The sequence below is a fragment of the Sciurus carolinensis genome, chromosome 15 (genome assembly GCF_902686445.1).
Source record: "Sciurus carolinensis chromosome 15, mSciCar1.2, whole genome shotgun sequence".
In the NCBI taxonomy this organism is placed as follows: Eukaryota; Metazoa; Chordata; class Mammalia; order Rodentia; family Sciuridae; genus Sciurus; species Sciurus carolinensis.
The window spans coordinates 78,296,722-78,312,909 of NC_062227.1; the positions used below are offsets into that span (position 1 = coordinate 78,296,722).

Below are 16,188 nucleotides of genomic sequence, written 5' to 3' on the forward strand. Positions count from 1 at the left end.
TTTTTTCATAAATTTCTTATATTTTGAATCATCACATAACAAAAAAAAAAAAAAAAAAAAAACTTAAGTTTTTAAATGTATTTTTATAGTAACTCAAAAAGTCCAAGTGAACTTCTGGCTTTCTCTTCAGCACTGTAGGAAGTCTACAAGTCATCACTGCATGTTACCAAGTAAAAAACTGACAAATGAGAAGTCGATATCTCGTTAGATCCACAAGAAAAGTGAAGTCACAGGACATACCACTACTCCCAAACTGGATAGACAGGCAGGAGAATATGGGAAGTCAAAGTTTAGTAGGAAAAAAACCTCCATAGAAGCATGAGCAATAACATAAATTGCTGGAGGTCAGAGTGGACATGTCTATGAGTGAACTCAAGGAGGACCCCACCTTTATGTTGTATCTAGGAGCTTGTGTACTGAAGTTGGCATGAAGGAAAAATTCCACATTCTATCACAAAGAGGAAGAGAAAGGAGCTACTTTGAAATATACCAGAGCATTCTGTCGTTTTTAACAAGGGCTACCCTCAGGAGAGACCCAATGGAGCCTAACCCAAAGGAATTTTATCAGCGCCTAATCCACCTTGAAGAAGACAAATCCCAATTCCAGCCCCCTTCAGCTCTCTTGCGCCACCTGCATGGCAGTGGAGGAAAACTGAGAAGCACCTGTTAAGTTCACAGAGGCACATGCTCACTCCAAGACTGGGACCTAGACACAGGACTAGAGAATGCCCCCACCCACATACACAAACCTTACCCCATACTTCTAAAGGTATTTATTATAATTCCTTTTACCCAGCACATCATGTTCATCAATCTATCAGGGAAAAAATACAAGGAATACTAAGAGGCAAAAATCAGTCCAGGAGGCTGGACACACCTCAGTAAAGAATCTCTGAATTTAATGATATTTTCAATGTAAATTTCCAAAATTGCAAAAGAAGAGAAAGAAGACTAGGAAAAGAAAAGATCAGAATATGTGAGAACTGTGGTATGACTACAAAAGATGTAATGTACACATAATGGAAACACAAAAAAGGAGGAAAAACAGATAAAGTAACAGAAGAAATATCTGAAACAATAATGACTGAGAATTTCCACCAAATTAAGATCAGATACCAAACCACAGATCCAGGAAGACTAGAGAACAAAAGCAGGATAAATGCAATAGAAAAGAAAAAAAAAAAAACAAAGATAAACAATCCTGATAGAAGCCTGATTAAAAAAAGACCTTGCCTACAGAGAGAATTACACATGATTTCTCAGACACCATGGAAATAAGAAGAAAGTAAGAGTGAAATATTCAGTAATAAGTGTTACAAGAAAAAAAGCTAGAATTCTCTACCCTTCAAAAGTTAAATAGAATAAATAAAGACATTCTCAGTCAAATGAAAAATGAGAGAATGTGCTGCCAAATCTGCCTGGCAAGAAATGTTCCAAGAAGTTTTTTTGAGAGAAGGAAAATGATATGGGTCAGAAACTCAGATCTACATAAAGGGAGGCAAGACACTGAAAGAGAAGTAAGTGAAGGCAAAATAAAAATTTCTATATTGCTCATTTGAAGCTAATCTAACAGATAACTGTTTGTTCAAAATATTAAAAAAAACTATATTCAAATATGTACACAAATGTATGATATATATATGCTTATGTATATGTTAAATGAGTGACAGCAATGATACAAGAGACAAGAAAGAAAATTAGATTTATTTTATTACTGCAAGGTTATTTGCAGTTATCTATTGCAAATTCCAAGGCAACAACTAAAAATAATGTAAGAAAGGACTATAACTGATATACTAAGAAAGTAGAGAAAATGGAATCATACGAAATGCTCGAATAAAATTACAGAAGGCAGAAAAACAAGAACAAAGAACAGGGGTAACAAATAGAAAATGGCAACAAATAGTAGATATTAAGTCAACTATAAAATAATCACCTTAACTATCAATAGTTTACATATACCAATAAAGAGATAGAGGTTGTCAGATTGGGAAAAAATAAAAACTCAACCATATGTTGGCTATAAGAAAATTACATATATTAAAAGCAGACGGGTGGAAAAAACACACCATGCCAATACCAATCAAAAGAAAATGGAAATAACTATATTAATTTCAGACAGAGCAGATTTCAGAGCAAGGGGGATTATCAGGTATAAAGAAGAGTACTAGATAATGATAAAAGGATGGATTCCCCAAAGAAAACATAACAAGCCTTAATGTGTAAGTGCCTACAAAAGAGCATCAAAAGACATGAGGCAAAAGCTATAGAACTGCAAAGATAAATAAATGAATCCACTATGAAAGCTGGAGACTTCAACACCCCTCTATCAGAAATAAACAGAACCAGCAGGTCGAAAGCCAATAAGGACAAAGTTGAACTTAGTAACAGCATTAATCAAATAGCTATAATGGACAACTATAGACAACCTCATACTACAACAGCAGAGTGCACATTCTTCTCAAGCTCACATAGAACAATCACCAGGAAAGGCCACATCATGGGTCATAAACCATAAAACACATTTTAACAAATTTACAAGACTGGAAATGAGAGTATGTGCTAGCAAGCCACAGTGGTATTAAACTAGAAATAATAGCAGAAAGTTAGCTGGAAAATTCCAAAATATTTGGTGATTAAACAATGCACTTCTAAATAATACATAGGTCAAAGATGAAACCTCAAGAGAATTTTTAAAACATTATGAACTAAATGACAATGAAAATACAACTTATCAAAATGTGTGGGATGCATTTTGAAAGTTGTGCTTAGATAGAAATATAAAGCACTGGATGCATATATTAGAAAAAGAAAAAAAGATCTGAAATCAATCTCAGATTCCACACTCTGGAAAAACAGAAAAAGGAAGAGCAAATTACATTCAAACTAAGCCAGAAGAAGATAATAAAAATTAGTGCAGGAATTAGTGAAATCAATAGAGAATAATCAATGAAACCAAAAGTTGGTCCTTTGAAAATTTCAATAAAATCAATAAGCATCTAGTCAGCCAAACTAAGAAAAAAGAGAGAATGCAAAATACTAATATCAGAAATGAAAAAGTAGATCATTAGTACAGACCCCATGGACATTAAATGGATAGCAAATGTTATGGTTTGGATATGAGGGGTTCCCTAAAAGTTCACGTGTGAGATAGTACAAGAAGTTTCAGAGGAGAAATGATTGGATTGTAAGAATCTTAACCCAATCAGTGATTTAATTCCCTGATAGGGATTAACTGAGCAGTAACTAAAGTGGTAGGCTGTGGCTGGAGGAGGTGGGATTGGGGCTGTGGCCTTGGATACATATTTGTATCTGGTGAATGGAGTCTCTCTCTGCTTCCTGATGATGTGAACTGCTTCCCTCTGCCACACTGTTCATCCATGATGTTCAGCCTCACTCCGAGCTCTGAGGAATAGAGCTGGCTATGAATTGAGATCTTTGAAATCATGAGCCTTCAAATAAACTTTTCCTCCCCTATAATTATTCTGGTCAGATCTTTCAGTTACAGCAGTGGAATAGCAGACTAAAACACTGAGTACTATGAACAAATTTGATAACTTACATGAAATGGACCAATTCCTTAAAAGACATAATCCAACAAATTTACATAAATAGATTATCTGAACAGGTCACAATTAAAGAAATCAAGTCAGTAATTAATAACTTTCCAAAACAGAAAACACTAGGCCCAAATGGGTTCCACGGTAAATTCTGCCAAACATTTAATAAAGAAACATCAATTCTCTATAATCTCTTTCAAAAGACAGAAGCAGGGAATACTTCTCATTCATTCTATAAGGTCAGCATTACCCTAATTTTGAAAACAAACACAGTGCATGCAAAGAAAAATACAGACCAGTATCTCTCATGAACATAGATGAAAAATCCTCAACAAAACGTATTAGCAAATAAAAGTCAGCAATCAAAACAAGAGGATTATACACTATAACCAAGTAGAATTTATCCCAATTGTACAAGATTGGTTCAACATTTGAAAATTAATTAATATTACCTATCACTTCAACAGGCCAAAAGAGAAAAATCACATAATTATATCAATAGATGTGAAAAAAAGCATCTGACAAAATCAAATACCAATTTATGATTAAAAACTCTCAGTAAACTAGGAATAGAGGGGGAACTTCATCTATTCAACTGATAAAGAATATCTACAAATAATCTACAATTAACATTACACTTTATGATGACAAATTTCCCACTAAAATCAGGAATGAGAAATTCAAAGCTTTCCCACTGAAATCAGGAATAAGACTAGGGTGTTCCTTCTCATTGCTGCTCTGCAACACTGTGCTGGGAATCTTATCTAATACAAAAAAAAAAAAGGAAATAAAAGGTATGTTAGCTGTCACTAAAATGAATTCCTGAGATAATCAACTTATGAAGAGAAAAGGTTTATTTTGGTTCACAGTTTTGGATGGTTCAGTCCATGGTTGGTTGGCCCTGCTGCTTTGGGCCTCTGGCAAGGCAGTACATCATGGTGGGAGTATGCAGTGTAGCATGACCATCCACCTCATGGTCAGGACAGAAAGAGGAATAGGCTGGGATCCCACTCACCCACTTGAGGGTCCACTGCCAATGACCCACAGACCTCCAACTGTCAGGCCATACCTCTTTACATTTCCACCATCTCCTAATAGTGCCAATCTAGAACAAGCTTTTTTAACACACACGCCTTTGGGGGACATTTCAGATTCAAATTACAGTAAAAGGCATCCTGATCAAGAAAGAAAAACCAAAACTGTCTTTGATAACACATGGTATGATTGTCCACGTAAAATATCCAAAAGAGTCTTTTAAAAAATCCAGAACACCGATGATATCAAATGCTGGTGAGGATGCAGACCCTAGGATATCATTTATTGCCTGTGGGAATACAAAATGGTGCAGATGCTTTGGAAAACAGTTTAATTTCTTATAAAATTAATATACTCTTGTATGATACAGCAATAAAATTCCATGGTATTTACTCATAGGTGAAAACTTACATTTATACAAAAATTTGCATGTGCATGCTCATTGTATCCTTATTTATAATTGCCCAAACTTGGAAGCAACCAAGATGTCCTTCAGTAGATGAATAGAAAAATAAACTGTGATACATCTGAACAATGAAATATAATTAAGCAATAAAAAGGAATGGGCTATCAAGTCATAAAAAGACATTAAGAAAACTTACATGCATATTACTAACAAGAAGAAGTCAATCTGAAAGTCTACATGCTATGTGATTCTAACTATATGACATCCTTGGAAAGGAAAAACTATGCAAACAGTAAAAAGATCAGTGGTTCCCAAGCACTAAGGGAGGGTGGGATGGAGGGACAGGTGAAGCAAAGTTGTCTTTTAAGGCTGTAAAATTACTCTGTAATACTATCATAGTGAATACATACCATTAAAATTGGTCCAAACCTATACAATGTATTACACCAAGAGTAAACCCTACATAAACTATGGTCTTTGGGTGAAAATTATATGTTGATGTATGTTCTTTGATGCTAACACATGATCTACTGTGATAAGGATGTTAAAGGTAGAGGCTATGCATTTGTGGGGTGACGGGTGTAAGTACAGGAAATCTCTATACCTTCCTCCCAATTTTGCTGTGAACTTAGGTTCTAAAAAGCAAAGCATTCTTTTTTTAAAGTCAAATGACAGGAGCAGCATACTTTTTATTTAAAGTGACTTCCTTCTGCTCCTTTACTATGACTCTTCCCCTCAGAGCTGATAAAAAAGACTACAATATACTGTGCTATACAAGACCTTTTTCCTTCAGCTTCTAAAAATTGGTAATAATTAGCCTGATACTAAGATCAAATAAATATACATTCCTTTATACTTTGCAATGCTGATCAAGCCCTTTGGCAAGCTCTATTTACACTTCAAAGACATGACTGGACTATTTCCTATCTTCTCTTTTCTAGGCAGTACTGTAATCTCACCAAAATGTTAATGGATAGTTGTGCAGAAAAGAATACAGCAAGCCTGAGTCTGTCTATTCTTCGAAAGACCTACTTGCAAGGTTGGCCCTTGAAAGTCTGGGGACTTGAGAGTTTAGGAGTTTTCCTATCACCATTCCCTAACCAATAACAGTGATTCACTGTGCCTAAACTACTTGTACAAAGTAATTTATACTGAGCATTCTCTTTTCTTCTGGGAGTCTGGGTTGTGGTAGTATTATGTAGTGAGAGCCCACAGGACCAGCCCTCAGTAAAAACCCCAGGTGTGGAGTCTCTAATAAGCTCTAATTAGAGTCGTCTAATGGTAGACAGTACTTTACACACGTAGTCACAACTCATTCCTAGAGGACAGACACATCTTAAATGATTCTACGGGGAAAGGATTCTTGGAAGTGTGTGCTGGCTTCCTCTGGACCTCATCCTATGCACTTTTCTCTTTGCTGAGTAGCCTCTATAGCCTTTAACTGTAACAATTTTTAGCCACTAACACATAGGAGTCCTCCTAGTGAATTATTGACCTCAGAGCTTGTCTTTGGGACTTGGTGTCAACAGTCCATTTACATTTCCAAAAGAATAGAAAACAAATTGTATATACAAATTGTATAGAAAAACTCAGGCACTTTTATAAGCTCACCTTGAGTTTTCATTTACTAATTACTCTTTCAGTATTTCCTTCACTGTTTATCCCTCCCTGCCTCTAGCCCCTCAAAAATCCAATTCAGATCACAAAATATTTCCTTATCTAAACTTCCTTTGAGTTTAATTTTAGTGGTAACACACAAAGAAGCAGATTGAGGAATCATGTTTTTTGCAAAAGAGATTAATATGTATCTTTTCAAAAACTCTCAACACAGGCATGACTTGTTAAAGTGTTAGAACACAAAAAAATATAAAGAAAGCTTCCCAGTTTCTTAGGGGAGGAATATGATAAAGTTTCAAGGAGAAGCAGTCAAACCAATGAGGAAGAAAGAACACAGATCCTTGTTATTCACTCTCAAATGGAGCTGAGAGGTAGAAAACCTATCCAGTTCCTTGCAGAGGGCGAAAAATACCTAGAAGCTTGAGGGATATATTATGAAATTAAAGAATCTCGGTTCCTCCTGACCATGCCAGAAGAGAAGAGATCAGAAAGGGCTATAAAAGGCGAAAAGCAAAGAAGGACTTGATGTCCATTATTGGACACAGGCCTGCTGGACAGTCAGCATTTGAAGCCAAGAACCATCAGCTCTACCTTGAAATGGATGAGGACAGCACCGCTGAGCTCAGATTCTCTGCTGATCAGCCAAGGAGGCAATACGTATTCCTGAGTATTCGTGCTGAGTCAGTCTGCCAAATGATCCTCCACAGTGACTCAGGAATCTCGTCTTAAACACCAGCAACCACCTAGGGACTTCTGGTTGGATTTAGTAGCACGTACAAGGAAAAAAAAAAAAATTCAAAGAACCTTGTAATAAAGCACAAGGAACAGGGTTAAGAAAACAGAACAAAAGTGTATTTTATTCAGAGAAAACACTGAGACCAAGAAGTAGGCAGCGTCAAAACATTAGAACTTACTCTGAATATTCCATTGGGATCATTCTGTCTAAATATTCTTTGAATGTTATTTATATTCCCTTCATATCCAACTCTAAAGATCCTATTAGCTAGTCTTTGGGAAGTTACTCTACAGAATGGATTGTAAAGTATCTACAGAAATACCTACATATTTAAGGACGAAGACATGCCCAGATATACAGATATACATATCATGATGCAATTAATTTAAGTACTAATTGCTTTTCTGTAATCCAATATTTATTAGGATGTGGATAAAATAATGTGACAAAATAATCTTGAACTGCAAAAGACGTGTAGAGGTTATTTTGCTCCATTCACCTGAGTTTCTATCCTTAAATGATATCATTCTTTCTTGGTTACTGGAGTTTCAGGGCGTGTCCAGCATTTGTTAAACAGTGCCCCTCTTATTATTCATTTTCAAAATTTAATCAAGACCTGGATGGTGATCACACAGGTGTCTGCTTTACAGTAATATGTTATACAAATCCCCCTGTGTGTCATTTCACAATACAAAAAAAGCTTAATTATAAAAAAGAGTAAACGAGGATTATTAAGGTAATAGAGGACGGTAGTTCCCTATGGCAGGAGGAGAGACAGATGGAGAGCAGGAAGGGACACACAAGTGACTTCACCATTCAAAGTGATGGTTTCTTCAACTGTGTGTTGGCTCTCTGTTGTTTTGTTTTGTTTTTTATCTTATTGTTCTCCTGTGGCCCGTACACATACCATATATAGAAAAGAGTATACTAACTCATAATTAAAATTGCAAAACAAATTCTCAGCCATTACACATACATATGTATATTTCCAAATGGATTATAGATTCAACTTTGCAAGTTTCATAACTTAACACTGAGATATTTTAGAAGAATTGCAATGAATTTGTGGATGAAATTGGTATATCCATAAAATCCTTATTCAAATATGAAGTACTGGAAATGGTCTTATAAAATGACCAAATATAGGCTTTGTTTATAAATTGTGTCTTCTTTTAAACTGTTCTCCCTCCCAGGGGACCCTGGAAACTGGACACATGTTGGTCTGAACACAGATGGTTACCTTATCCCTACTGGCAGCAACTCCTGGGTATTTCTCCTTAGAGGCCTCTAGGAACTCCTAACGCCACCCTCCTGGCAGGGACCTGTGCCTGGCACATCCCCTGTATTCCATAACTGTTGGTTAACAAATGAACCAAATAAATCAGCCTCAACCCTTTGACTTTCCACCACTCCTCCTTAGTGTCAAGTCAGATTTCTCATGTCTCACCAAAGATGAGCAAAGCTCAGAGCAACCTAAATTCTGGGGACATGATGATAAAACTTTACCCTTGCTAGTGAGAGAGTGTTTTTTTTAAAAATAGGGGCAAAGTGCTGTCATCCCCAACTGCAATGACAAAGTTGGAATTTACTAAATATACCACATGGTACCAAGAGAGTTTCTCAAACACTGTAGAGGACATTCTATTTTATTTGTACTTTTTAAAATGTCACAGACACTCTGATGGCAACAGCACCCTCTGCTGACTCTTCAGAGAACCACATGAAAGAGAAATGCATTTGAGTCTGCCCAGGGAAGTCATATGATTGTGTAAAGTCTTCTTTTGAAAAAAAAAAACAGACAAAACTAGAGTTATTCCCATCTCAGTGTCCTGGTCTCATTCATTAAACTTACCCTCTTATAAGCTGTAACAATCACATAATCACTGAAGGGGGTTACTAGCATTAACACAGAGGGGAACTGAATGTAAATGCAGCAGGTCAGCACAGAGGGGCCAAGCCCTGACCACAGTATCATGCCAGCACTTGGATAGTTAATCACACATACAAGAAGATACACTCTGAAAGCATCTCATTCACGTGCAAAAATTCACAGGAGTTTGTAGAGCCAGGTGTTAAGACTCTCAGCTCTGGAGTCCTGTGGGCCTGAGCAAGGACTGGGATTTGACCTGTGCTAGCTTCATGGAATTAGAAAAGTGACGTATGCCATCAGCTGTGCACTCTTTGTCAATGAGACAGGAGAGATGAGAGGACCTATCTCACAGGCTTTCAAAGAAGACTCACCTATAACTACTGTAGATATGAAACTTAAGCAGAGGGCTCATAAATGTGCCCTATCGCTCTCATCTCCATCATTAAGAGCCTCTCGTAGGTGCAAGGAATGCAAGATAAAATCTGATCGATATACTATGTTTAGAGGGAGGAAGACAAAGCCCTGTTCCCTATATTCCTGGGTGCTCCCAAGTCAGACCTGGCACCTAACAGACCTAATCCCTATAAAGCAGTAGTCAGGTTAACTCCACATGTATTCATATAGGTATATGTATATAACACAAATATAGCAAAAATGTTATAAATTGGTGAATTCTGCAAAAAAGCTATACAGGAATTCTCTGCTATTTGTACAATGTGTAAACATTTCAAAATACAAAAATTTTAAAGTACACAATAGTATACAAAAAGTATCTTAGAAGCAATTTTATAGACTTGTTGGTAATTTGAAACAATCATGCCTTATAAACCGTGTCAGATCAGAAACAGTGCCTGATATCTGCCTCACACTGAGAGTATGAGAAGGACATATAGTACTTATATCATAGTAGTTGTATCAGATGCTGAAGAAATTTATTTGTGGGGCAAAGTACCCTACTATAAGTACAGAGACACAACGCAGTCTTCCAAGACATGAGTTTATGGGACTTCTTCCCTGAAGAGAGAGATGTACACATAGAAGTCCCCAAGAAGGAGGGCTGTGACTCTTCCTCTGTTCCAAGAGAAAAGGAAATGAGGTAATAAGAGGCAGAACTGCAGTGGCAACTCTGGAACCAAGAGATGACCTCAGAACCGGCCCACCAGTGTTTGGCAGCCTCCCTGGACTATGAGAGGTGGGATGAAGGCAGGACTTTATTCTCCTACGTGGAGAGGTGTAGCCTCTAGCCACTCCCTCACTTTGGTCAATCAGGGAGGCCACTAGGCTACAGGTACTGATTCTGTCATGCTGGAAGCCAGTCCTGAACAAAACAGACAAACACACACTACCTCATGGAGCTGTTTTCTAAACTAATAAACTAACTAAATACAAGTGAATAATATAATTGATAGTGCTATGAAGAAACATCAAAACTGGTGTAGAAGGGCAGGAGAACAGGAATGTCCTGGTCTGACCTCACAGGAAAGCCTCCCTGTGAGGCTGTGCAGACGTCTAGGTTAGCAGCACTGCAGGTGGAAAAGCAGTATGAGTACCCACAGCCACAGCAGGCCTGGCATGGCCAAGGCACAAGGAGGAAGCCAAAACGGCTAGAGCAGACTGAGCAGAAGATGGAAGGCAATAAGGCCAGAGGGGGACAATGGGAGCACTGAGGTCAGGAAGAGAATGCAGAGTGAGGCCCCAGAGGCCACCATAATAATGATCACAAAGTTCAGAGGGCAAGGAGAGTTCTGGGGAGCAGCGGTGGCAGAGATCATCCCAACTATCTCACCCGCTGCTGTGGGCACTAGGTCTCATTCACCATCACCAAGGCCATCTTCTTGCCATGGTAAAACTATGACAGGCTAGCAGGTGCTGCCCAAGTTAAACTCAATCAAGGACACCTAAGGACACAAGTACTGGCCTCAGAGAGCAGACTAAGTTCTCTGCCAACACGAGCATCGAAGGCACAGGCATGTGAACCTGGGTTGTTGTAAGGCATATCAGCAAAACCCTTAATGGTACACACCTGGGTTCCAAGGAAGAGATCTTATCTGCAGGGCCCCAAATGACAGAATGAAAGTAAATGACTGCAACCAATGAAAGACACTCCACAACTTTGCAAAATGTGTGGGCTGTTCACAGGCAGGGCACCTGATCAAAAGGCTGCCTGTTCCTACAAACACAACCTGAAGTAGAGGCTGCAGGGCCCATTCCAGTACAGGAGAGGTCCAAATCAAGAGCACCTTTCAGTGCCTTCCTACCTCAAAGAGCTCAAGGCTCAGGGTATAGCAGAAAAAACACTGGGGAAAAATACAAAAACCTGAAAATGAAGCAAAGTGATCAGTCAATTCAGAATGCTAAAAAAAAAAAAAAAAAAAAAAAAATCAAAATACACCTATAGGAAACAGATAACTTTCTAGGAAGTCATAACAAATACTAAATCTGATTCCAAAGAAGAAAATCTGAATATGAATGAATCAGCAATAGAAGAAAAAAAATGAAAACTACAGACACTGTAGTATCTGTGAATTAAAATGGAAAAACACTGAAACCCAAGTAACTGAAACCAGTAGCTTAAATGTAAACATAAATATGACAGGAGGAGCTTAGTGTAGGGATTCTATAATGTTTAATATTAGAAATTTCTTTGTGAAATTTGCTATGTTATGTTAATAGTCCAAAGGAGAATAAAAGTCATGTGAGCATCAAGTTGCCCAAACATATGGAATACCATTTAACAATCACTCCTGGTTTTTAAAATAATAAAAATCGAACTAACCTAGGAATAGAAAGAACTGTCTTCAACTTATAATACATAACAAAAACTTTCAGCACCAGCATCCCCCAAGGAGACTGGAGGATCCCAGTTCCTTCCTTTCCCTCTCCCTTCAACTCCCAACCGAGAGGTTAGCAGATTTGCTCCACCGCATGCTCCTGCCACTATGTGCTCTTCACCAAAGACCCAGAACAGTAAGGCCAACTGACCATTAACTGGAACCTCTAAAACTGTAAACCAAAATAAATCTCTTCTCCTAATAAATTGGTTATATCAGGTGTATGTTATAGTGATAGGAACCTAACATGTGGATGAAAATGAAAATAAAACAAATCAGAGTTTATGGGATACCACTAAAGCAGTACTCAGGTGAAATAAACTATATGTCTCTATATTATCAAAGTTCCTAAAGCAATGACTTCAGTTTCCTATTTAAAAAACTAAAAAAAGAAGAGCAAATTACAAACATCAAAAAGTAGAAACAATAAAATCCTGCATACAAATCAATAAAACACAAAACAAAAGAACATCAGAGGAAAAACAATTAAACCAAAAGCTGGCACTCAGAGATCATTAAAATTGACAAGTATTCTAGCCATACTAATCAGAAGAAAAGATAGACACAAACTAGCTATCAGGAATCAGGGGGCAGTACTACAGATCCTACACATATTAAAAAGAAAATAAGGGACCATGAAAAACTTTATCCCAACAAATTCAGATAAATGAGATAAAATGGACAAGTTCCTTGAAAGATACAAATTACCAAAGCTCACACATGACGAAATAGATAACCTAAATATCCCTTATGTATGAAAAAAATCACAACTGTAGTTAAAATTCTTCCCACAAGTAAAGTTCCAGGCTTGATAGATTTACAAGTTTCTATGTAAAATTCTCCAAAAATCCAAGAGGAAGGAATCCTTCCCAACTCATTCTGTAAGATCAGCAGTGGCCTGAGACCAAACCTACACAGAGCGTACAAAACAACTGAAAGGCAAAGTGGAAGAAAAAGATACAAAGACTGAAGAGTCATTAAAAATCATAATGACAAGTGTGCAAAATTAGCATGAAGAAGATTCCAAAACACTCCTAAAAGACATGTAAGTGTTTTTTAACAAAATTGAAGGACATTCCACATTCTTGGGTGGAACTATTTAACAACAAAAATGTCAAATCACTCATGTTCATGTATACATTTGACATAATTACAATAAAATGACATAAAGCAAAGGAAAACATAGAAATCTTGAGTCAAAGGCAAGGAGGGCTCGAAGACTAATGGAGAAGCTAGGCACAGTGGAGCACACCCGAATCCCAGGAACTCAAGATGCTCAGGCAGGAGGACCCTAAGTTAGAGGACAGCCTCAGTAACTTAGTGAGACCCTGTCTCAAAATAAGAAATAAAAAGAATGGAGGATATATCTCAGTGGTAAAGTATCCCTAGATAAAGGAAAGGAAAGGAAAAAGGAAAAAGGAGGATAGACAGACTGACAGACAAATGGAGGTGTGTGTACCCAAAGAACACAGATTAGATCCCAGTGACCAAATTGGCAACAATTTTAGCTTTGAAAAGAATAACATCTGTAACTTTTTATAAATTATTGGATAAATAAAACTTATCCAAGAGTCCAAAGAGACACTAAACATGAAAAAAGAAAGGAAGGAAAGAGACAGAAGTGTGAAAAACATTTCCACTGTAGGAAGTGACTATGCACCATTTTCTTAATCTGAGAGTGGGCAGTTAAAATGAAAAGAATTAAGCATCTACCTGCTTTTATAGGAGTTCACTCCAGTGATAAAACACAGTACCTTACAATCAACTAAAAGATGTAGGAAAAATTACAAAATTAGAAATTCAACATTTTCTAAATTAAAAAAAAAATTTAGGCAAGGATCATTTATGGATGTCAAGTCCATTAGGTAAAAGGCTTTTGAGGAACAATGCATTTGGAAAAGAATGGGTTTATAATAAGAGCTATAGTTGTCATCTTAACCAAAAGAAATTCAGCATTATGAACAGTGAGATGACTGACATTATATGCCTCTTAATATGATGCAAAACGAAGGAGACATAATTTCCCCTATAAAAATCCTTACCAAAAATGTTAAACTTGAATCTATATAAGTCTTTACACCAAATTTTATGTGTACAGAATGACAAATCTGAATACAGGCATTCTCTTTTCTTTTGCTTAGTTCAAGTTCCCTCCTCATTCCTGGGTATACCTGGCCTCTTCTCAACTTTGGCAAGTGAGACAACACTAATGCAGCACACACGGGAGAGGCAGCCTCCTTGTTCTCCTCCTAGAAAGGCACCACATTAGCCCTGCTGGCACACTGACCAAATCCTTAGAGAAAGAAGGAAAATGAGGGTGGGAGGGTATAAAACGATAAAAAACATAAGCAGAAAAAATGAGTAGAGACCACATCCAGAAAGTAGAGAGTGATGGTGATAAAGGAGACAAAGTCAGACGCAAAACAGATTCACATAGCTGAGGAATCTCACAAGTCCTCAAGTGAGAAAGGGGTCAGGGAACTGTGCCAACAGATTACAACATGACTAGTTAGAAGAATGACTCTTAGCCATAGAAATTGGTTCCACTTTCTCTACAACCTTTTACGTTCATGAAACAAAAATTAAATTAACTTCACCTTTCTTGGTGAAGAGATTGCGAAATGTACCACACAGGTAGAAAACTCCACCACCATGCATGTCCACGTGCAGTTGGTAGCCATGCAATCCGTACTCTGGATTGTCATCCAAAAAGGGACTGTGAAGAGGCGGTTCATAGGGTCTGCAAAGCAAAACACGCACACACAAATTTGTCAACACCAGAGGTGAAATATTTAGGTTGCAATTATTTATAAAACAATTAACATCCATTCAAAGCAGTACCTTTTATCAATGAGACACTATAAGGGCCCCCATAATCTTAAATACCATAAACCCAAAAAAACTATTCCAAGTTCCTCTCACCAATTTCTATAAAAACAAGCACAGATATCAGTGCCAAAGGTGCCCATAGGACCACCATGGTGAATGTGTTTCTGAGATGGATCCAGATATCAGTTTTATAAAGGCCACTCTGCCTTCAATGTTCTCAGTAGCCAGAAACAGGGGTACTCAGCAAGGAGATGCACCAAACAACAGACCTACAGATTAGGGGCCCAGGCAAAAACTTAAGCCAAGATGATCAAGGTTTTGCTCCATAAGAAAAACTTTACCATAAGGTAACACTCAAAAGCACCCAGGAGCTTTCAGACAATTAACAATTAAAAAAAAAAAAAAAAAAAAAAAACGAGTAAGGGAGTGTCTAAGTCTAAAGAGGAAGGGTGAGAGCTGCAGGGAAATGGAAAAACGTTCCCCAACTAAGTACAAGGAAATGCAACAACCCCTGCCTTGCAAGATATGAAAATTCATGTAAGTGGAAGAAACTGAAGGATCAGGGGGTAGCATCTTGTAGTAATGAAGCATTCTTATCTCTTCAAATAATGTTATACTAGGTATGAAATCCTTAACTAGGGATAAATAAAGCAAATATGTACTCATTAATAATCAAACTATATTAGCAACAGCTAAAGTACTTATGCCCGTTGGCTTGTGTCTACTGATTAGAAGAATATCTTTGTAGCTATTCTCAAATATTAAGATGGCATCAACTTCTAACCCTTTATACTAATGGTATAAAAATTCAATTCACCCACAGATACATACATAGAGGCTGAGCCTAATGTGCTCCTCTCCACAAGGTGATGGAAATGAAGATTTGCCATGACAAAAGCCAGTTCTTCCTCCTTCTGAAAAGTTAATTAAAAAGAATACATTTTTCAACTGAAATATTTTAATATTTCACAAGGTCGTTGTGAAGATCACAGCACATTCATCTTGCAGACAGATGCAGTTTCTAATAACTATAAGATCACCATGGTACTAATACATTACTACTATTAATATATTATTACTATCTAATAAGACTTATGTGTCATTCCAACAGCAGGAACACAATTCATCCAAATATGCAGAGCATGCAGTACCAAAAGAATTAACATCCTAGAACTTGGGGAACATCAAGATACTCTATTACATATGATGACTGCAAACTATAAATATGTATACATTTATGTATTTGTGATTATAAATATAAATAAAATAGCCCTGAATTGACCATATATATGACTATCTATTTA

General features: G+C 37.1%; 1 protein-coding gene across 2 annotated transcripts in view; it reads right to left on the reverse strand.

Annotated features, from left to right (window-relative positions):
* The window catches only part of Fbxo15 (F-box protein 15), a 60,382-nt gene that overhangs the window by 20,616 nt on the left and 23,578 nt on the right, over positions 1–16,188 (reverse strand). The window contains exons 7-9 of one of the 2 annotated variants that reach the window (XM_047525937.1): positions 15,716–15,798; positions 14,653–14,795; positions 7,210–7,371 (exon numbers count right to left, since the gene is read on the reverse strand). In XM_047525937.1, the coding sequence (XP_047381893.1) occupies positions 7,241–7,371; positions 14,653–14,795; positions 15,716–15,798 (357 nt within the window). In that variant the 3' untranslated portion in view covers positions 7,210–7,240. The remainder of the gene's footprint in view (positions 1–7,209; positions 7,372–14,652; positions 14,796–15,715; positions 15,799–16,188) is intronic. The other variant, XM_047525936.1, reaches the window with a different exon arrangement.